The 23,910-nt window shown below is 36.0% G+C and overlaps 2 protein-coding genes across 2 annotated transcripts; both read left to right on the forward strand.

Annotated features, from left to right (window-relative positions):
* Positions 1-2,963: 2,963 nt before the first annotated feature.
* Positions 2,964-6,150, forward strand: LOC113357519. The gene is made up of 8 exons (XM_026600943.1): positions 2,964-3,444; positions 3,549-3,577; positions 3,716-3,747; positions 4,253-4,534; positions 4,625-5,229; positions 5,317-5,391; positions 5,493-5,708; positions 5,843-6,150. The coding sequence occupies exons 4-8, from the start codon at positions 4,258-4,260 to the stop codon at positions 6,104-6,106; spliced, it is 1,437 nt and encodes a 478-aa protein (XP_026456728.1). The 5' UTR covers positions 2,964-3,444; positions 3,549-3,577; positions 3,716-3,747; positions 4,253-4,257; the 3' UTR covers positions 6,107-6,150.
* Positions 6,151-7,045: 895 nt separating this feature from the next.
* On the forward strand, positions 7,046-12,201 carry LOC113357520. The gene is made up of 6 exons (XM_026600945.1): positions 7,046-7,254; positions 7,783-9,490; positions 9,589-10,222; positions 10,321-10,608; positions 10,723-11,404; positions 11,681-12,201. Exons 2-4 carry the CDS (start codon positions 8,921-8,923, stop codon positions 10,323-10,325), a joined length of 1,209 nt encoding a protein of 402 aa, XP_026456730.1. The 5' UTR covers positions 7,046-7,254; positions 7,783-8,920; the 3' UTR covers positions 10,326-10,608; positions 10,723-11,404; positions 11,681-12,201.
* The last annotated feature ends 11,709 nt before the right edge of the window (positions 12,202-23,910 follow it).

Consider the following 23,910-nt stretch of genomic DNA (forward strand, 5'->3'; position numbering starts at 1 on the left):
GCTCAACAACTTATCTCTAATTTCTTCCTATGCAGTTCCGAACTTCTCATATCAAGAGGAAATCCCCAGGTACAAATCCAGGCTATACATTGACACTAACAATGATGCCAGATCTTCTATTCTTTCTTCTTTACACTCATCAACAGTTGGTGGCTATTCAGGTATTCATGCAACTTATAACAAAGCCAAGACACATTTTTATTGTCCAAAAATGCAACATGACATTTTGTCTATGGCGACTTCTTGTGATGTATGTCACAAAAACAAACATAAAAATACTCAACCTGCCGGTCCTTTGCAGCCTCTACCTATCCCTGATCAAGTTTGGAAACATATTTCAACGGACTTTATTGAGGGACTTCCCAAGAGTGAGCACAAAGATGTTATTTTAGTGGCGGTTTATAGATTGACAAAGTACAATCATTTCATTGGACTTCAACATCCTTATATTACAGTCATTGTGGCCAAATCTTTCCTGCATCATGTATTTAAACTACATGGCTTACCCGCATCCATCATCTCTGACATGGACAATTTTTTTACCAGCAATTTCTGGCAAGACCTTTTTCAGCACTTAGGTACCAGCCTCAAGTTGAGTACTGCTCATCACCCTCAAACTAATGGTCAAACAGAGAGAGTTAATTCTTGCTTAGAGAATTATTTGAGGTGCATGACAGGATTTCAACCAAAATAATGGTTCAGCTACCTTGCTCTGGCAGGGTAGTGGTATAATACTAGTATTAAAATGACCCCTTTTAAAGCTTTGTATGGCTATGATGCTCCTCTCTTAGCCTTTCCAACTACTATTAATACTTTTATAGCTGCATTTGAGGAATAGTTACACCACAAGAATGCCATGATGGATATCCTCAAAGACTCTTTCTCTCTCTCTGCATCTCAATCCAGAATGAATTTTTTTGCAAACCAGAAGAGAACTGCAAGAAAATTTGAAGTGGGGAATCTGGTGTACCTCAAGTTATAACCCTGTAAACAAGTCTCTGTATCTCTCCGAAGAAACTTCAAACTTTCAACTAATTATTATGGCCCTTTTCCTATTATATCCAAAGTGGGTAATTTGGCTTATAAGCTGCAACTAGCTCCAGAGGTTAGAGTCCACCCTGTATTTCATGTCTCACAAATCAAAAGGAAGATTGGTTCAGCTTATATTTCCCCACCTACTCTTTCTTTAGTAGATCATGAAGGACATGTCATAGTTACTCCTATTTCAGTTATGGGATACATAACATCCACAAGAGGGGAGCACTATGTTGACCAAGTACTTAGTTATTGGTCTAACACTACTGCAGAAGAGGCTACATGGGAGGAGATTGCTAATGTCCGAGCTCATTTTCCAGCTTTTGTCCTTGAAGATAAGAACAATTTGAAGGGGTAGACAGTCTCAAGTGGTTGAACTTATAACTATTGGGTGTAATTAGTTAAACTTTGGTTGCCTTTATAATTTACCATTTTTTTTATTTTGACCGCTAGGATACGGACACGTGTCCGCATAGGATTGAACATGTTTTGAGTTAGGGTTTGCTATCTTAAATATGTAACAAATGTGGCTGAAAACAGTTATCATTAATTGTTGAATTTAATATAACTCTGTTCGTAGGATGATTTCCGAATCAGAGGTTACTTCCGACTAAATCTGTGTTTCAGTTTGTTCAATATAGAACACACGGTCACTGGGCGTGACTGTTATAATGCGTTTGACAGATGGGAGCATGTTTCGGGCCAAAGCCGCGTTGATTAGGTAAAAAGACGCGTTAACGTACGTAAAAACAGTTATAACTATATTAATGATGTTGTCAATTTTTTTATATTTTGTTACTTTATTCTTTTACTTTTTAAATCTTTATTATAATTTTCAATCTATAATTCTAAAAATAAAAAGTCATGTAAGAGATTATTTTATTTTATTTTTTTTATAAAAACAGTTATAATGGGCGTGAAAACGGGAAAAGTAGTCTAATAAACTCATGCTAAAATGTTATTTACAAGAAAAAAAATCTAAAATAAAATTTTAGAAAAACGGTTATAACGTGCGTGAAAATAATGATAACGGATCTAAATAACACCGTTATTTTTTATATGGATACGGGCATCGGCGATCCTCACGAGCACACTACATAGGTATGACCGTTTTAGCTGCTGCTTTCTCGGAAAACCTTGCTTCTTATAGAGTGGAAAAATATCCTAAATTATTATTTCTTCTAGTTAAATAGTAAATGTGGCAAAAGTGTAATCAATTTGGGAGATTGTAATACTTGTTTGTTGCATAAGGATCCTTTCAGCTTCAGTCAAAGGGGTGGGGACTAAAAAAGTTATGCACACATGTACATGGTCGTATTCCATAAGCAAATGAACAAATAGAGTATAATGGAAATGAAACGAGTTTCCTCTGCCATTCAAACTGAATGCTTGAGGACTGATTTTTAGTTATTCTTCTTGTTCAATCCCTCTCCATGTTCTCTGAAATTCTCTTGCTAGCATCCATCAATTAGTTATTCTTCTGGTAATCATCATTGGTAGTTATATCATTTATACAACTTATTACTTTTTTAGTACTTCCTTTGATCTAAATCAGTTCTTATACAAGTTTTACTTCACTAAATGCAAGTTTAAAAAAACATTCAACAATCTCCAGATCAAAAATAAAAAATTCATTAAGTTCCATTCAGAAAGTTTCAACACAAGCATTCATCATTACATCCCGACTTTACATTCTAACAGTTACATTACCACAACTTCTGAACAATCTAGCATTTGCTCTTACCAAAAAAACCTGAACTATTTTCTCCATTTCCTAATCCACCACTAGTGGATAATTGATTTTTTACCACTTCCTGGGCTTTTCAAAAACAACTGTTATTGGGCTGAAGTACTTACCCATGCTGTCATTCACAGTTGTTTTATAAAAATAAATAAAAAGAAATTAAACTTGTTGCAATATCAGTTGTTTTATAGAGGCGAATTTTTGGTGGTCTCTGGTAGCTTTTGTCTGAGTTGTAAAACGACTGTGAGGAAAAGAAGATTCTATGATGCATGTTTTTGGCGGGATTTTTCGCGCCAGAAGCAATGGTTAGATGATGAGCCTAAATGGATCAACGGTGACAGATGAGAATCCTCGTTTCTATCGACTCTATATATCTCTTCTCTCTCACCTTTATCTTTTACGTTTCTATCACTTGTTCTTACACAGGAAAGAAAACTCAGAGACAAAAAGAAAAATCAAAGATAGAAAAATGATTTCAGATTGAAAAAAACCCTGACTAACAAGTGATTCAAAACCCTATTTCTCTTCTATATCCGTAAACCCCTGTTCTCAAAACCCTATTTTTGTTCTGTGTCTATAAACCCCTTTTCTCAAACCCTAGTTCTATTCGTATCTTCAAAATCCCTTTTCTTCATAACCCTATTTTCGATTTCAATTCTCATCAGGTAAAGTTATGGTTTTAGAAGTCAATTTTTTTGTTTTGTTTTCAATTTCTTTGATGTTAGGGTTTGAATCTAATTTTTGTGTGTGTTCTTTTTTTTGAATGTAGAAGTCCTTCAGGTGCAGATTAATCTTCAGGTATAACAACTCCTTCACTTTGATTCTATTTGATTTGAATTTGGTAGAGGTTAATTTCGTGATAGATTGTCCAGTTCCTGTCTTCAATTTCTCTATTAGGGTTTTAATTGAAGTTCCTTTGTTTTTAATGTTGTGTAGAAGAGGTGCAGTAATTTCTCAAAGATCTTCAGGTATAACATCTCGATCAAAGATTTGTTTTAATTTTTCTATGGTTTCAGAATCTTGAATAGCTTTTCATACTTTACTTTGATTCGTGTTTAGTGTGTTATCATGATGTTCTTATAGTTGAATTAGGATCTTTTTCATGTTCTTACAGTTGGCTTTTGATTTTGTGACGAAACCTCATGTTCTACTTTGAGGTAGTTGTGTTCAAGTTATGAAATTGTGTTTGTATATCATGGATTGATTTATATTGGTGTTCTTCTTCATTCTATCATGATTTGTTACGATTTAGTTGCATGGATAGAAAGATTATTTGCAGATGTGTAAGAAGTGATTGTTTGTAGTTTAGTTTTGTACTTAATATGCTTTTGATAAGTTGCTTTGAACCACTGTTGCATTGTTTAAATGTATATGGTTAGATATCAATCTCTTACATGTAGGTTTTGTGTCATGATATTGTGTACCACTGCTGCAGTTTTTGTATTGTTGCTTATTATGGGTTTTTTTGATCAGATAATATGGCTAGGGGACCTAGAAGTAGCAGCATATCTCGTCGGTCTGGAACTCCTACCACAAATCAACCTACATGGACTCCTTTGGTTGATACACGAAGTTCTCCATCTACTAACGGTTCAGACAGTCATGGAAGAAGTCTGAATTCAAGTGGAGGGTCTGGGTCTCATCCATCGTCTCAGCGTGAACATTCTCCTAGTGGAAGTTTAGAGCCGTGGCATGAGGCTTTATGTCAGACAAATAGTGATAGTAAACCTGAAATTAGTGAAGAAAACATGATTGGTAATGTAGCTGTTTTATCTTGCTTCCCTAAATATGTTACTTATTTCAAGTTTTCTTAGAATTTTAATGATTTTGTATTGTTTTGTATAGGTGATGATCAGTGTCTGTCAATTGATTTTAATGACATAGGCCAACCTATAGGACCTACCAAAAAGACGTATGCCACCAAGCTGGGGAAAATAACCATAAATCTCATCCCACCATCTATTAAAAGTTGGAAGCAAGTTCCTCTGCCATTGAAGGAAGAAATCTGGAGGAGTCTCTCCAATGCATACATGGTTCCTGAATATCTCAAGGCCAAAGCTTTGAAAATGGCAAATCTGTTATGGAAGAATGCCAAGACTAAACTAAGGGCGATATGTGATGACTGTTCCAGTTTTGCTGAAATGAGAAAAAGGATACCCAAAAATTTGAAAAAAGAGGACTGGGATGCCTTCGTTGATATTGTGAGTAAAGGCGAAGATAAGGAGGTTAGGGAAAGAATGAAGAGAGCAAGGTCAAAGCTAAAAGCTGCACACAGTACCAGTAGGCGTGGTATTGCACAATGCCGACATGAAATAGAACAAGCAAGTCCTACTAGTAAGGTATTAAGGGTTGACCTGTATCTGGATACACATGTGTACCAAGAAATGTCTGAAGAGGACCGTCTACAGTTCGATCCCCTATCTTATGAAGTAACATCAAGAGATTATGTTGTAAGTTCTATGTTCAATGAATAAATTAGATTCACTAGTTCCACTATTTTTTATCGTCTTATGCATAATGTTGGGTATATTGTGTAGCAAAAGGTGAGGGAGTTGAATGAAACAGATGAGTTTAGAGGCGAGACTGATCTAGATAAGGATGCAGTTGCGAAGGTGGGTTGAGCTGATTATATATTGTTGTTTTGGAGATGAATTTATATTGTTGTATCGTATAATAAAATTGTTACTAACTAATTTTATATATCTGATGATAGGTACTTGGCCGTAATGGAAGGGGTGTTGTTCGAAGCTTTGGAGGTGGGGTCTCAAAGACTGAGTTACGTGCATCTGCAGTTAGTAGAGAGCTGTTGCGTAAGGAGAAATTGAAGACTGCTGCTGTAGAAAATCATGTCTGTATTCTTGAGGAGACTGTTGAGGATCTAAGAGCCTTAAGTGTCAGCCCTGGCACCAACAATGCTAATAATACTCAGGTCATATATTCTTAGCACCTTTAGTTAGCACTAGAAAACAATGAATGAACATCAGTCTGAATTAAACTAAAATGATTAACTTAGAACAATTAGTTTGGATTGTTTCTTATTATTGGATGTTTTTCTGTTTATAGCCAATGAATGTGGATGGTCAAAGAGTCCAGTATGTTGTATTAAGGAATATGCGCAAGGGTGCAGTTGCATTCGGACGTATTGATAGGAGTGCTGATGAAAATGATGATTTTTATTTTCTCGTCCTCATTGATGAAGTAGTGATACACACTGAGCCGCTCTGCGTTGGAGAAGGAACTCTTTCTAGTGTGAAACATGGTGACAAGATTTTGTGTCCCAAGCACTCTGTTGGACCTTGGCCAGTAGTACTTGATGCAGATTTTTGAAGTTGAAGGTTTCTGGTAGTTTAAGTGAATATTTTGGAGCTTTTTGGGACTTTTGGGGTATACAAAGGGATGTTGTGAAGTATATGGGGAACATGTAACTATCTTGAAGAAATATATGGATATGGTGTAAGTATTTTGGGACAGTTGATACGGTGCGAGTATTTTGGGATCTAACTTGTGGTTTTGAGTCTCTTCTCTTCTTTTGTAGTCTCTTCTCTTCTTTTGTAAAGAAGAAATTCAAAACTCAATCTTAATTATCGGATAATTTACAAGTTTAATGGTTTATTATGTAGCTTCAGCAGGTTTTATAGCCCTGCTATTATCTAATGAAATATTCTGATGGTCACTTATAACTTGTTCAATGTCAGGAACTTCTGTAAATGTGCTTGTACTTTAAATTGCAGTTTTCAGATTATAAGTTACTGAAAATCCAGTAGTTGCAGTTTGTATTTAAGTTTGACTTGTAGATTACAAATGCATTCATATATCAATTTCAGTGCTGTTTATAAATTACTGAAATCCAGTAGTTGCAGTTTGTATCTTAGTTTGGCTTTATAGATTACAGATCCCATTATTTGTAGTATGTCCAGTGATCTCAAAATTTGAGTATCAGATGGACTGATTGTAGTTGGACATTATAAATTTAGATAGAAAATTCTCAAACTTAAAGTGATTGTAGTTGTTCACTGTAACTATGAGCTTTAGTTTCTTCTTAATGTGAAACTACAATCAGTCTTAAGGTGTTGGCCAATTTCAGTTACGATTAGGTACTAGCCAATTTCAGTTGCAATCAATTTGACAATTTCCCCAACATGATCCGATATCATCCCACATGGAAAGGAGATTCAGCCCAGTCAGGTGATGCTGAGTCATCTGACTCAAGTTAGACTATTATAGTCATAGTCAGGTTTTGAAACAAATCTGTAAAGAAAAACTAGACCTTATCTCGTCTTTCTCTCTCATTCTCATCTGAGAAACATTTTCTTCTCATTCTCTCTTAGATTTTGAAGATAATCAACGACACCTACTTGAGAGAAATTTATTAGGGTTGCTTATTTACTAGTCAGGTTCTGATTTCAGAGAATTTATGAAGGCTCAACAACTCAGAGCACAGTATAAGATCTCAAATCTCCTGCTCTTACATTAGAGTATGTACTTGAGTTCAAGATTATTAGGGCATCTACTTAGTTCAACTTTATAATTAGTTATAGCTTAATTGATTTTTATTTCAGTTGGAAACCCTTGTTAAATTCTGAGTTAATTAGGTATTTGAACTGATTTGATGTTTTTTAAATTTGGGGGTTCTGTCAAATTAAAATTGTTCTTTTACTTCTCTTCTCTTTGCCAGTTCATGGCTAGGATAATATGAGCGGAATTCTTAGGATGATTTAGATCCTGCTTCTATGTATCCTGTTTTTGGGTTAAAACTACTCCACTAGGTGAAAATAGATTTCTAATTCTTAATTGATTTCACTTGGAAACCCTTGATAAATTCCGAGTTAATTAGACTTTTGAACTGATTTTATATGTTTCTTAAATATGGGGGTTCTGTCAAATTAAATAATCTGACTAGAATTTGTATTTGTATATGTCACTGGGTTCTGCTTTATGTTCTTTTCTTACTATCTTGCTCAATTACAGTAATAGAACTGATTGCTTTTGTCATTTATTTGTAGATGTCAGGACGTCGTATAAATCCTCCTTGTAAAGAATGGTTCACTGCACGTAAGGGTTCACCGAGGTTTACTGAAGGTGTTAAATCTTTCATTCAATTTACAGCTGACAGTCTTGGGGAAAATATAAATCAATTTCATTGTCATTGCATGAAATCTCAGAATTATAATAGTCGTCCAAAAACTCTTGATGAAATACATGGGGATATTTTTGATCATGGGTTCGATGTAACATACCGAATATGGATCCATCATGGTGAGAAACCTCGTGAGAATAATTCTACTGTTAGAGCTTTCGCGTTACCCACTAATAATGTTGTGAGTGAAGCTTCTTTTCCGAGAATGGTTGACTTGTTCTTAGACACACTAGATCGCACTGAGCTTGGTAACCATGAAAATGGTGCTATTGATGAAGATGGTTCAAATGCTAATGTTGAAGATGGTTCTGGTGCTAATGTAGAAGGTGGTGCTGGTGCTAGTGTTGAAGATGGTTTCGATGCCGATTTCAGAAAGAGGATGTTGGATGCATTACAACCCCTGTATCCAGATTGTGGTGGTTAACATACAAAACTGTCGACAGTGATTGAGTTGCTTAGTTTGAAAACAAGGTATCAGTGTTCCAATATTTTTTTTTACAGAATTATTAAAATTTATGAAAACTATTTTATCGGAAGGGAACACGTTACCATCTACATGTGTTAAAGCTAAGGGTATGCTCAAGCCATTTCACTTGCCGGTCGAGATTATCCATGCTTGCTCTAATGATTGCATACTTTATCGAAAGAAGTATGCTGATTATGAAGAGTGTCCTAAATGTCATGCAAGTATATGGCAAGTACCTCCTGAAGGGAGTGATCCAAATGCTAGAAAAGTACCAGTGAAGAAACTAAGGTTTTTCCCAATTACTGAAAGGTTACAGCGTTGGTATGGTACTCCGTGGATTGCTGAGCAGATGTACTATCACTCTAATGTTGAAGAAAGTATTACACACATGCGACATCCTGTGGATTCTTCTTCTTGGAAGTCAATTGATAGGAAGTGTCCTGAGTTTGCTGCTGAGAAACGTAATGTGCGTCTAGGACTAGCCACTGATGGTTTTAATCCTTTTGGAATGATGACTACACACAGTACTTGACCCATCATGGTTTTTCCTTTTAACCTTCCCCCATCAGTATGCACGTCAAAAGATTTTACACGGTTAGCACTACTTATTCCTGGTCCAAGTGGTCCCAATGGCAACATTGATGTTTATTTGCAGCCCTTAATTGATGAGTTAATTGAGTTATGGTTAAAAGGAAAGCTAACGTATGATGCGCACACAAAGACTTCCTTTACAATGAAAGCAATTTTAATGTGGTGTATACATGACTATCCGGCTTATGCGTATATGTCTGGTCTGCGAACATCTGGAAAATTTGGTTGTCCGGCATGTGGTGAAGATACTGAGGCTCTGAGGCTGAAATGGGGTAATAAGTTTGCATACATGGGTCATAGAAGATTTTTAAGAGATCGGTCTCACCCTTACAGACGTGAAACCGACAAGTTCAATGGATTTAAGGAAGATATGGGTGCACCAATTCGTTTTAGTGGCATTGAATTGTTTGATAGGACAGCAACACAAAACAAGGAATTCAGGAAGATGGTAAAGCGGTCACTAGTTGATTCTCCGTATTCGAAGAGATCAACTCTATACAATCTGCCATATTGGAAGGTAAGTGAATATGTGGTTATTTTCCGGCATTTGATAACTTTAATCATTATGTTCTTGTTATTTATAAGTTTTGCTAACTTGGTTAATCTTAACTTTAGTTTCTGCAACTTCGTCATAATGTGGATGTGATGCATGTAGAAAAGAACTTTGCAGAGAACATGTTTGGGACTTTCATGAACCACAAGGATAAGTCTAAGGATGGGGATCCAGCGCGCAAGGATTTGGAAATGCTGAACTTAAAACCTGACTCGTGGTTGACAGAAACAAATGGTAAAGTAGAACGCCCCCCATCTCCTTATTGCTTGCCTAAGAATGAAAGAGAACTAGTCTGTAAAACTTTTAGCAAACTGAAATTTCCTATTGGTTATAGTGGAAATTGGAAAAACAAAGTGGATATGAAAGAGTTACAATTTAAGTGTTTGAAGTCCCACGACTACCACATGCTTATGCAGGGTTTGATGCCAATTTTTCTAATGTATTATTTCAAAGATCATAAGCTTTTGCGTGAGGCAATACGTCAATTGTCATTGTTTTTCAAAGTTCTTTGTTCTAAGGTTATTGATCGTGAAGCGCTTCGTCTAATGCACGAACGTGTTGTGGAGTCTTTATGTGTGTTTGAGATGTACTTCCCACCGGCTTTTTTTGTTACGATGACTCATCTTGTCGTACATTTGGCCGAAGAGGCACTAACATTGGGACCAGTTCAATTTAGGTGGATGTACCTTTTGAGAGGTATACTTCTTTAATTGTTGATACTTTCAGTTTCTTTATTACTTTATGAACTTATATATACCTTACATATATAATTGTGTTACTAATTGCATGTGCAGGATGATGAGAACATACAAGGTTTATGGTCGGAACAAAAACTATATTGAAGGGTCTATAACTGCACAATATGAGGTCGATGAAGGAGCGCGCCATTGGATGGAGTTCATTCCTGAGGGTAAGCAAAAGTTTTATAAGTGTCATGGAAAGATAGCATTGCACGGTGAGGTTTACAAAGGTCCAGAACCGCCTAATTCACAAGGAAAACCATACCAATTAACTTCCTTACAACATCAACAAGTTCGTCTTTGGGTATTGAGACATTCAGAAGAAAATATTGAATGGGAAGAGTAAGTAGAATCCTTAACTTTGTCTCTGAACAATTTCTTTACACCATTTTGACCATATAATTTGTATAGTGTGAAGTAACCCTGTCATGTATAATTGTCTTTATTGTTTCACAGGAAATACAAGCCATACAGTAGTACTTTTAACCGAAGATCAAGGAGCAAGCGTCAGGATTACATTCCCTGGTTAAGAGATCAACTTCTAGGCACTCTCATGACATATTTTCATAGGCTCGTACTTGGCCCTCCCTTCAAGACAGTTTTCTATAGAGCGTATTCGGTGAATGGTTATCTGTTTTATACATCAGAGGCAGAGCAATATATGACTACACAAAACAGTGGAGTGACCATGGATGCCTTCACCAGCTTTAGAGCAAGCGCCAAAGATACCAACTTGGTGGGCGATGATACTTCTTACTTTGGCATTGTGAAAAAGATACTTGAACTCGATTATGAAGATTTCACAGAAGTTGTTTTTCTCTGTGATTGGGTCCTGGTCGAAGACAAAACAACTGGATCATATGTGGATGCAGATACAAACTCGAGGTTCGTCAACTTCGAAAAGTTTAAGAGAAACTCTAAAGAAGTTGACGAACCGTTCATCCATGCTTCTCAAGCTGCCTAAGTCTTTTATTGCGCTGATGAGACTAGAAAGCATTGGCATCTTGTATTAGAATCTCCCAAGAGATCCGGCCTAAAGGTGAATGCTTATGAAGATCCATATGTGTTTGCTGCATCCATGAATCAACCTTCTTTCTTCAACATCTTTAGATGACGACGAGTATTGGATGGAGATTAGGTAATATCTCTCGACTGAATGCTTGCAGCACTTATACTTGTTTATATGATTTCAACCTGCTACCTTGATTGAAGTTATTTTTTGAGTCTGTGTATACTTGTTCCAACAAAGAAAAGAAAGATGTCCATGTAGGTTCTTACTTTCTGGTCCTTTAACTGGTAATTAACATTTTCATTCATTTATTTCATTATTTGTGAAAGCTTTACATCTTCTATTACTTTGGTTAGTGACCATCAGATCTGTTGTTGTATAACTTAGTTGCACTTGTTTTTGCAGAGTGAAGGTGGTGCAGCTGTCTGGGTTCCTGCACCAGGGAGAGAGATTTCTGGAATACATGCTGGTTCTTTCTACAACCTGCCTCAGGGACAACACATAGCATTTTCTCCATCTCAAACTGGGCATCCAGCCTTTGCTGGGATATATCACCCAACACAGATAATGGGAGGAGCACCTGTTCACCCTCTGCTTCAGCAGTCTCAAACCATGGCTGGAGCTGTTGAAATGGTAGGACCTCCTGCAGGTGTTTATCAACAGCAGCCTCAATGCACACAGGTGAATTGTACCAATACTTACTGAAATAGAAAGAAGTTTCGTTATATTTTTTGAGTTCAGAATGCTCAAGTATAATTATAACTTAGAATGGTGTGAATTCAGTACCCATGTAAAACTTTTCGTGGTTTTTGACCTAACTATCAGCTCGATTAATATAAATCGAGTTACTGTTGTAAACACATTTTGAATTTGGATTGAATGGTGAATGTTTTATTATCAAATGAGCATCTATTAAAGTTCATTTTAGTGAATTTCAAACTTTATGCCAGTCAGAAATGTGAATCAGATTTTATAAATTGTAATAAATTTCAAATTTCAGGCCAGTCAGATGAAAGCCTAGTCAGACTGGGATTCAGACGAATCTGACTTTTAAAAAGTATTCAGCCCATATAAACTACTTCTGGAAACAGGCGATTAACTTTTATATTTTCTAATTTAAAACTTTAGAAACCACTGTTAATGTCAGTGTTATCAATTGACTGTCAGCGAAAGTAGTATTTTTAAAGATATCAACTTCTGTGAGACACAGTCGTTTTGGAAAAAACCACTAATATATTACAACTGATGATCACAATCATTTTTGATGATATTACCTCTTGTATAGCCAGTGGTTTAACTTCCATTTTTCACTAGTGCACCAAAAACATCTTCTTCAATACCAAACTTCTAAAACTGAAACAAACAGTACTACTTACCAAAACAATACCCAGAATTCCTCTTGCTATATATATCAAAATCACCATCAAACTAGAAAAGTAACCGGCCGAAGTAAGGAGAAGGAAAACAAAGTACTTACCAACATCTGCAACAAAATTAAGAAGAGTAGGAGCAATATCAAGCATCATAAAAGCAGTTTTGTTAAAAACTTGTTGATCGTTTTCAATATTTACTCAAAATCTGAAAAATCTAGCCTTTTCCGACACCTTCGAAGAGACTACAAAAGCCTTCTTCATCAGTTCTCCATCCCTCCTCTTCATATCTCTCATTGTCATCATTGTCAGATGGTGTCGGTGAAGTACCACTTGAAGATGCAGAATTTTCACTATATGTATCTTCTTCAGTCTCCTCCTCCTCAGTCTCAGCATCATGCATCGCTGCATCTCCTCTTTCAGGCTCACCCTATTGCATGGTCCTTGCTAAGATCTTTGGATTATCAAGATCATACTCAAAGAGGCTCCTCAATTTCCTCTCCTGGTACCTCTCCATCATCCTCTTATCTTCTGCAGCATCTGAATCAAGATCACTGGTGTCAACGTCCTCCACATCATACTCAAAACCTTCATCAGAAACATCAGAATCACTTTCTGTTGCACTTCCATATCTCGGTGCTTTGGAATGCTTCTCATCCATTCTTCATCTTTCCTCTCTCTTCTTGCGAGATACTTTGGCTTCCATGCAGCATACAAGCTTTCAACCCTCTCTTCTTCTCTCTGACGCTGTCTCTCTTGCTTTTCTCTCTGACGAATTATCTCATGCTCACGATGATCAAGTTCGGCTTAGATGTCAGTTCTCAATCTCTGTAACTCTTCAGTTCTTAATGAAAATGCAAGAGCCTTGGCTTGTTTATAATTAGATGAAGATGATGGTTCAACCGGAAGTCTACTAGCACCGGCATTTGGAGGATTTTGATTAGCCATTACCTAAATTTCTTTTCACTCTCTCAATGTTTTCCTTTTCTGAACAAAGTTCAAAAGAAATTTACCTTAGCTATGATAATCTTTCGGCTAAACCTCCCTTTAAAGACCAAATTGTGCCCATTAAATCCCATTTATGGCGCTTGGTTAAGCATCATGTCGCTTTGTTTACAATGCCCATTCAAAACCATGCGTATTCTCTTCACCCTCATCATCATAATTACCCTACCAATACCTATTTTTAACACCTAAAAATTACCATAACCATTACTTCTTTAGGAACTACCATTAAGGGGGGTATTGGTAGGTCACCAAATTTTGATGTAGTTTTTTGGGTTCTAATTAAAACTTTGTTTTTTATGCAGATTAGAAGAATGCAACATCAATTGAGAGGCACCATTGCGGTTTGGGGCATATCTGTCAGATGGGTTACTATCTCAACCATCAAACCTAAGCCTACTACCAAAATGCAACTTCCCAATCAAAACCATCAATCACCGTATCATCTTTCCCTCCATTTCTATCTCCACCACCCATTATGCAATTTCATTACTATTATTACATTTGGTAGTTTGTACCATCAAACATATGTGAATCTAAAAAAAGACAAACCCATTAATGATCCACCAACCCCAAACTTCGCCATGTTTACGTACCAACCTATTATATCCCAGGAAAGCTTACATTGGATCATTGGACTTGTCTTTACTTGTTTCTCTTATCACCAAACTCACGTGCATACATATATCTTCACACTGATAAAGTATGGGAACGAAAGTGACATTTCGTATGATAAACCTTATCCCAAACACAGTCATAGCAGTGTAAGAACAACTAATTTACACCAAATTTCTCCTGAAAGTTTCCCAAATTTTATTCAACAGTCTTCTCATTCCCTTTTTAAGGTCAAAAACATAAACAAATAAAACCCTTTTTCCATTTCTCCATCCACATTGTCTGTGATCAATACCAGTATAGTACCAAAAAGATATTCCTTCCTATACAATTACATATTATATTGGTTATTTGTAACTCTCATCTCAATCAGTCTCTATTCATATATATCCAGTTCTCTTACCTAATGGAATTCCCAAATTTCCCAGAAAACTATCAAAAGTTAGACCAAGATATTCAAAACCTGTCTACTCAAATGGCGGAGAAATTAACTTTACCATCCACCCTTCTAAACCAGTGTTCATTGACAAAAAAGTTGTTCTAGCCGAGTCTGATAATAATTGGAAATGGTGTATGGTGGGATATTTATGCTGTGAAACCCTGGTTCCTACCTCTTCCATCCGCTTCTATATCTGTAATCAGTATCCTCTAGCTCAATCTCCTATTGTTACAACATTTAGTGGATTGCAAAACAAAGTCCTTATTCGATTCTTAGCTGAAGATGATTTCAATAGAATTAACTCTCAGAGACCTTGGTTTGTTTGTGGATATCTAATGGTGTTAAAAGTTGTTTCAACAGAGGGCTGGCAAGCAAATCATCACCTATACTTCACCGAAGAACTAATGTGGTTCATTCTGTGTAATATCCCTAAAGCATGCACCGAATTTGAAGATCTTCAGAAACTCACTTTCAACATGGGATAACTCATTGAAGATCTAGATCCTTATGGTAATCATCCTTTAAAGAAGAATATCAAGGTGTGTGTCATAATTCCAGTGCAGAAAGCTTTACTAGTAGGTATCCCCCTCTTCGCCAGTGGAAGAACTCAACCATTCCTGATCGAATGCAGATACATCAAAGTTCCAAGATACTTCTGTACTTCTTGTCGTGTGCTTGATCATAAAGTTCAAAACTGTCCAGCTTGGAAATTAAAACAGAAAACAATTAAAGAAGTTGCGTCTTCTAGCAGTAAATACGTTCTTCCTGCTGTCTCAAGACTCATGATGCCACCAGTACCAAAAAATAAATAAGATGTATCTACCCCCACTGCAATTTTGGATATTGTTATGCAACAAACTGAGATTGTGCCAGATACTCAAGTAGAATCTATTGATACTCCTATATGCAATAAATGAAAAGCTGAGGATAGTGATCAGAAGATGGATAATATCAACCAAAAGGGTTAATCAAACATGTTTCATTTGGGACCTTTCGTCAATCGATCCACAATATTGAAGATTTTTTATGTTGGACCGATTCAACAAAACTTAACTCAGCAGAACAATGGTTTACCAATTATCTTCAAACAGGTTACCACCCAGAATGTCACTGTTGAAGCTTCTATCACTGAATCTGAACCGACTACGAGTGGTCCAATTCGAACATCTACTCCTCAAGAAGAATCAAAACTGCTGCTATCCTCAGTACAACACCAATTATCACCAGAGGAACTCTTATTTCAGCTAAGAAAAATGCCCTATCTAACCTCAAAAGGAAAATTAATCCTAGACCTGATTTGAGAAAACGAACTAGAGCAAACTCCAGCTTATCTAGTCTAGTTGTTATTCCAGAAGAACGTGATAACTCTGAACCTGATTATGCCCAACTTTGTCCTCCTATCACCAAATTGGGAGAATTACCTGCTATCAACCTCTCCAACTGTTCTCTCAATACCCAACCTTTGATTGATTCTTATGGGAGCTAAAATGTACCTGCTGATTCTTCTCCAAACAATAATGGTGTCCGTAATAATTCTCATCTCAATGCTGCTACTTCTAGTCTCGATTCCACCCAAAATTCTTCTCAAAGTGGTGGTGCTACCAGTGCTTCTCTTGGTGGTGGATCCGACTCCACCACTCAGGTAAATTCAACTTCTTCACCCCCTTTAATTGACAATTCCAACAATGTTAGAAATCAATTCCCTGTCAATAATATCAATCTGATTGCTTGGAACATTAGAGGTTTTGGAAAAAATCTGCTAATAAGTAGCTTAGCTTACTATGTAGGAATGTTAACCCTGACATCATCTTTCTCTCTGAGACAAAAATGAACAAAGATATGACTACTAGGAAGCTAAAAAATATGGGATTCCCTTGCACTTTTAATGTTTCTAGTGTTGGTAGAAGTGGTGGTCTGGCTTGGAAAAAGGAAATTCAACTTAACATTGTTTCATACAGTATGAGGGGCATCCATGTTACATCCACTGACATCATTCATTCCAAAACTTGTCATATCCATTTTATGTATGGTGAACCTAATAGTAGTTTGAGACAAGCTTTCTGGGAACAACAATGCCAACAATCTAATGCTCCCTTAGATGAACTAGTTTTCTTTATAGGTGACTTTAATGTTCTTCTAGGGGCTGAAGATAAAAATGGTGGGCTAGAGGTTGATGATTCTTATTTCTTAAATATTAGAAATTTCTGTTATGTTTTCAACTTGCATGATCCTATTTTTTTGGTCCTAGATTTACTTGGTCTAATATGCAACAAGGTCCTAATTTAATTCTTGAAAGATTAGATAGATGTCTCTTAAATCAAATTGCTGAAGACCTTTTCCCCAAACTGTGTGTTAATAATCTACCTAGAGACTATTCTGATCACTTCCCCATTATATTGGTTTCAATTATGAGGAAGTTTGCATGCCCAGACCTTTTCAGTTTATGGCTATGTGGATTGAAGATCCTACATGCAGAGATATCATTGCTATCTCTTGGTCTGTGAATATTGTAGGCTCTCTTACCTATAAATTAAAAGCTAAGCTTTTAAATACTCAAAGAGTTCTTAGGGACTGGAATAAATCTTCTTTTAGTAATATTCAAAAAAATATATCTACCATTAGAAAGGAATTGTCTGAGGTTCAGGTTTTTAATCCTACTGATACTAGTACTACCTCTAGACTCAAAGCTAGATTGGAATACCTCTACAACCTAGAGGAACTATATTGGAAGGATAAGTCCAGGGAGGTTTGGCTCATGGAAGGTGACAGAAATTCACCTTATTTTCAATAGAGTTACTCTCTTTAGGAGAAAAATAAATGCCATTAGCTGGATAAAATACTTCACTAATACTGTTCTAACTGATAGAGATAGTACTGGAACTTCTTTTATAAATTATTTCAAAAACCTGTATTCTTCTCACTCTCAATAGTTCTTGATCTCCCCATAAAATTTTCTCCTGAAGACAACTCCCTCCTGAACTTACCTATAACTGCAGAGGAAATAAAGAATGTTGTCTTTCAAATGGGGGGGAAAAAGGCTTCAGGTCCTGATGGTTTTACTGGTTTGTTTTACCAAAAAAAATTAGGATAGGTCACATTGCTAAAGTTTTTAATCATACTAATATGGCGCTCATCCCAAAAGTCCCTCTTGCTAAACTTGTTTCCCAGTATAGGCCAATAGGGCTTTGTAATTTCATCTATAAAATAGTTTCCAAAACTCTGGCTAATAAACTTAAACCTTTTATGAATAACATTATTTCTCAAAACCAAAGTGCCTTTATTCCTAAGAGGGGTATTTCTGATAATATTCTGCTGGCTAATGAGGCAATATTTGTTGTCAATCACTGTGGCAAAATTGAAGGCATTGCTGCCATTAAACTTGACATGTCCAAAGCTTATGATAAGCTAGAATGGTCTTTTCTTGAAAGTGTTCTGACTAGAATGGGTCTCTCAAACCACTGGATCAATCTCATTAACCAGTGTGTTTCTACTGTTTCCTATTCTGTTCTTCTCAATGGTAGCCCTACAGGTTATTTTCAACCTGAAAGAAGTCTCAGACAGGGGGACCTTCTTTCCCCCATATCTCTACATCATCTGCTCTGAAGCTCTTTCCTCTTACATTGATAGCCTTCAAAAGAAAGGAATCTTAGAAGGCATCAAGGTTTGTAAAGATGCTCCTGAAATGACACATCTGTTGTTTGCTGATTGAAAAAGCGTGGGTCTAACAACCACACCTAACAATTCGTTTGGCAATCTGAGAGGACTTACTCCAATACACTTTCTAGAGAATCAACTACACAATCAGACTCAATCTAGATAAAAGTATATCAAAGTGTTTAATATCTCTAACTCTTAATTCAATCCGCAATCAGCAAATAGAAATCTGCGAGCCCGATTGAATATAAGAGGAATTACTTGAACGGTACCAAATACCAATGTTCAAGTGTCAATCAATGTAAATCAACAACCCAAGGTTGGATATTCTAATTGATTGATCTTAACACACAACTTGTGATATTTCAATTATATAACAAAATATAATGCGGAAAAGAAATCACAGACACCAGAATTTTGTTAACGAGGAAACCGCAAATGCAGAAAACCCCCGACCTAGTCCAGATTGAACACCACACTGTATTAAGCCGTTACAGACACTAGCCTACTACCAATTAACTTCGGACCGGACTGTCGTTGAACCCTAATCAATCTCACACTGATTCAAGGTACAGTTGCGCTCCTTATGCTCTGATCCCAGCAGGATACTACGCACTTGATTCCCTTAGCTGATCTCACCCAAAACTAAGAGTTGCTACAACCCAAAGTCGAAGACTTGATAAAAAAATCTGTCTCACACAGAAAAGTCTACAAGATTGAATAAATCTTTCTCCCACAGAAATACTCAAGAGTTTTTGTTCCGTCTTTTGATAAATCAAGGTGAACAGGAACCAATTGGAAGAACATCCTAGTATTATCAAACACCTCACAATAAACTTAATCGACTAGCGAAACAAGTTATTGTGGAATCACAAACGATTAGACGAAGGTGTTTGTGATTACTTTTATATCTTGCCTATCAGAGATATAAATCTCAAGCCAATTTTACAATTGCACTCAATCACGATAGAAACAACAAGATCAGATCACGCAACTACAAAGAGAATATTTGGGTCTGGCTTCACAATCCCAATGAAGTCTTCAAGTTGTTAACCTACAGGGTCTCAAGAAGAAACCTAAGGTTAAAGGAGAATCGACTCTAGTTATGCAACTAGTAACACACAGGAGGTGTGGGGATTAGGTTTCCCAGTTGCTAGAGTTCTCATTTATATAGTTTTCAAATCATGGTTTTCAATCCAAGTTACCTTGGTAACAAAGTATTCAATAATCACTGTTAGATGAAAAACCATATTCAACCAAGCTAATATCTTTCAACTGTTAGATCGAACTTAGCTTGTTACACACAAATGAAATGTACCCTCATTTAGGTTTATGTAACCGTACCCAAACGTGTACACCATGTTGGTTCATAAATAGTTAACCGAGGTTAGCCATATGATTACTCTCATATCAACCTTATTCATCTTAACTATAACTAGTTCAAATGACTCAAATGAAACTAGTTAAAGAGTTTTACAATTGCTATATTCTCACGGATTTATACAAGAACACAATTGAAGCAAAATCGGTTTTGATTCATCGAATCAATTCATGAACATTATAGCCACGATTTGAAAAGATTGCATTCCTTATTATATAAATGTTTAAGTTCATGTACAACCGATTTTAGAAAGTAACCACTTAATTATGCGTACGGGTATGCGTACTTAAGTAACCGGATTTGAGTTTGTTTTAGTTTTCAAACTCAGCAAAAATTCACGGACGTGAACTTTCCGCCAGTATGCATACGGGTACGCGTACTTTAGGTAACCAGATGAGTTTGGTTTTCAAACTCAGCAGAAATTCACGGACGTGAACTTCCGCCAGTATGCGTACGGGTATGCATACTTACCCAGTCTCCTACAAATTTTTTGTATACACACAAGGATGCATACTTTAGGCTCCCAGTTCTGGACTTATACACTAATGTGCGAACACACTATGCTTATATCCAAAGATGGTTACGAGATTCTAAACTCTTTATTTCAATCATTGAAACATTCTTCTATAATGACAATAGTCGTTTTCACACACTATTAGTATCAAAGCAATTTTCAAGATATTGAAATAATCATTATCGAAACATTCCAAGTCTTACACCAAATGATTATATCACACAAACCATGTAAGATGTTACTCGGAAATTTTCTCATGATATAAGATGAACTTGGTCGAAGCGAAAGCTTACCAACACATATTTCGAGAAATATGTAAGCGAGATATACTCAGCTCGAGATCTCAAATGTGTATAGAGAAAACTATATCGTAACACGACTTATGTCTCAATATAGGAGATAAAGTAGAAATAGACTTTCCAAGTGATAGATGAGTTTAAGTCTCCACATACCTTTTGTCGATGAAGTTCCACAAGCTCTCCTTAGTAGTTCTTTGTCTTCAAGTGATAAGCGCCGTGAAGTCTAAGCTCAACTACACAACCTATGTCCTAGTCCGAGACATCTATAAATAGGCTAGAAATCAAGACTTAAAGTTTTGGTCACTAACATTGACAAACATGCTTGAGATAGCAATGCATGCGAGTTCGACCGAGCAGTGCTCTAACAATCTCCCCCTTCGTCAATTTTAGCAACAAAACTATCAATACATATGGATTACAAAATAAATAAAAATTGTAGCTTCTCATCGAAATGCTTGATCTCCTTGGCATCTTCAACGCGACTCCAAATCTTCGTCACTTCCAAGTACTCCATGATCCTAAAAGTTGTATGTTCAGCATCATAGTTGTTGAAGATCCGTAGCGATAACAACGAGAAAACAAATGCTCTCAATCATAGTTATACAGTGTCATAGTATTTTTACACAACATCAAAGTTTAATTGTATCACAACTTTAACAACAATACTATGGTGATATGTATCACCCCCCCTTAGTCAATACTTCATCTCGACATGAAAACCACTCCCCCTTACATAATGATCCGTAAACCAAATGTATTTGTAGTATCACACTACACATTAATTTTTTCCCTTTTTGTTAATATAAATTGGCAAAGGTACGAAAACTAGTGGGATCCTCATGAAATTTTCATAGAGATACTTCATGACCAAAAGAGAATACCATATCAACTTATTTATATGTCATCATAAAGACGAAGATAAATGCATTCATCAAGGAGTTTATAAAGATACAAGATAACCCTTATAATATTACACAACCGCACTCCCCACAAAGATTTGGAAATTAAACACAAGTTCAAAAAGAACTCTCCCCCATAAAATGTCATTCCCGAAAGAACAACAAAGACGACCTTACTTTCACAAGAAAAGAAGGATTTCTTTGGACATAACCAAATCACATGAAAACATGAATTTGAATCCAAAGTATTCAATTCAATTATTCATAAAGGAATTCATGATTAATCCAATTGAAGTGCACAATTAAATTAAACACAAGAAAACTCATAATTAATTCAATTGGAATTACACAACTAAATTAACCACACGAACGTGATCAATTCAATTGGTCATGCTCTTCATAAGAAAACTTACGGAGCAACAACTAAACTGACCACAAGAGAATGATCAATTCAATTGGTCATGCTCAAACATAAGAAAACTTATGGATCAACACAGTATATGCACCAAAATTTGGATCAGATATCGACCAATACTGCGGAATAGAAAAGGATTCATTCTATTTTCCATCACTATTTGCACAATGACATACAATAGACTTAATCCTTGTTAAAAAAAGTTTTATCCTTTCTTCGATCAAAACAATGACATAAAAGGCTTTAACTTTTGTAATGTCAAAATTTCATTCTATCTTCTATCAATACTTTCATGCCGACATAATAAAGATAACTTTTGAACAAGTATGGGATAGTAACAGGTTCACGGACGTAAAAAACATATCCCATAACACTTTGCAATATATAAAATCATAAAGATTAAAATTGCAAAAATCATCTTCCAAATAACTTAGAATTTAAATAAATAAATCTAAAAAACATTGAAGATGAAAATCGTTGGACATAGCACGATAATTGCTATTCCAAACTCTAGTAATCCTTCTCTAAAACAAGAATAAATTCACATAAGAAGTTTCCTAGGCATCAAGACAACCTCGTAATGCACATATAATATAATTTGTCCTTAGAGGGTAGAATCAATCTTTTTCGCCCGGATTTATACCAAGAATATCTACCAAAGGCGTATAAAAAGATTTTCTTAACAAGGAAGAACATACGAAGTCTTTAACGACCATGTGTTAGAGCACTGCTCGGTCGAACTCGCATGCGTTGCTATCTCAAGCATGTTTGTCAATGTTAGTGATCAAAACTATAAGTCTTGATTTCTAGTCTACTATTAGCTAAGTCTCGGACTAGGATAGAAAGTGTAGTTGAGCTCAAGACTCCAAGGCGATCATCACCCAAAGACGAAGAACTACTCAAGGAACTGGTGGAACTTCATTGACTAAAAGGTATGTGGAGACTTGAACTTATCTATCACTCAAAAGTATATCTACTTTATCTCATATCTTGAGACAAAAGTCGTTTTGCTATATAGACTTTGATTATACACATTTGCTATTTCGAGCCGAGTTTATCTCGCTTATCTATTTCTCGAAATATGTATTGGTAAGCTTTCGCTTTGGCCAAGTTCATCTTTACTAGTGACGAAAGTCATGTTAAGTTTCAATCACTTGAAAATGGCTTTCACGAAAAATGGTTTGTGAACAACAACTATATAACGTCCTCTAAGAATGTTTGAATGATTGAAATGAAAGTTTAGATTATATAACCATTGTTGGATATAAGCATTTTGTGATAACACATACATGTATAAGTCCTTATTTCTTGAATCAAAGTATGCGTACTTTGTTGATCAGGAATACCAGAACAGAGTCCGCAAACCCAGTCCGCGTACTGTCGGAGGTTCTCTTCCCGAGAAAATCTGTTGGAGTTTGTGAACTATTTACAAACATATTCTGGGTACTTAAGTCCGCGTACCAGTCCGCGTACTTAAGTTGGTTATTTTCTAAAAATGATTATTCGTGAACTTAAACTTATATAAACTAAGGAATGCAAGTTTGCAAACCGTGGATATAAAGTTCATGAATCGATTCGAGTGAATCAAATCGTTTTTGTTCCAAATGTGTCTATTATAAAGATCTAAGCAATTCAACAACTCTCTAACTAGTTCATTTGAGTCATTTGAACTAGTTGTGGTAAAGAAGAATATGGTTGATATGAAAGTGCTCATATGGCTAACCATTTGGTTAACTACCGTTGAACCAACTAGATGTACATGTTTGGATACGGTTACACAAACCTAGATAAACGTGCATTTCATTTGTGTGTAACAAGCTAAGTTTCGATCTAACGGTTGAAAGATATTAGCTTGAATCTAATCAGGTTTTCATCTAACAGTGAAAATATTGAATGTTTTGTTACTAAGCTAACATTGATTGCAAACCCTGATTTGAAAGACTATATAAGGGATAACTCTAGCAATTGGGAAACCTAATCCCCACACCTCCTGTGTGATACTAGTTGTATTAGATAGAGTCGATTATCCTTTAACCTTAGGTTT

The sequence above is a fragment of the Papaver somniferum genome, chromosome 3 (assembly GCF_003573695.1).
Source record: "Papaver somniferum cultivar HN1 chromosome 3, ASM357369v1, whole genome shotgun sequence".
NCBI lineage: Eukaryota > Viridiplantae > Streptophyta > Magnoliopsida > Ranunculales > Papaveraceae > Papaver > Papaver somniferum.

Excerpts from the sequence above, each read along its gene's own strand:
- LOC113357519 (XM_026600943.1), top strand. The coding sequence starts at position 4,258 with ATGGCTAGGGGACCTAGAAGTAGCAGCATATCTCGTCGGTCTGGAACT. Across the intron at positions 5,230-5,316 it reads TAACATCAAGAGATTATGTT|CAAAAGGTGAGGGAGTTGAA; the intron begins GTAAGTTCTATG and ends TATATTGTGTAG. Across the intron at positions 5,392-5,492 it reads ATAAGGATGCAGTTGCGAAG|GTACTTGGCCGTAATGGAAG; the intron begins GTGGGTTGAGCT and ends ATCTGATGATAG.
- LOC113357520 (XM_026600945.1), top strand. The coding sequence starts at position 8,921 with ATGGTTTTTCCTTTTAACCTTCCCCCATCAGTATGCACGTCAAAAGAT. Across the intron at positions 9,491-9,588 it reads ACAATCTGCCATATTGGAAG|TTTCTGCAACTTCGTCATAA; the intron begins GTAAGTGAATAT and ends TCTTAACTTTAG.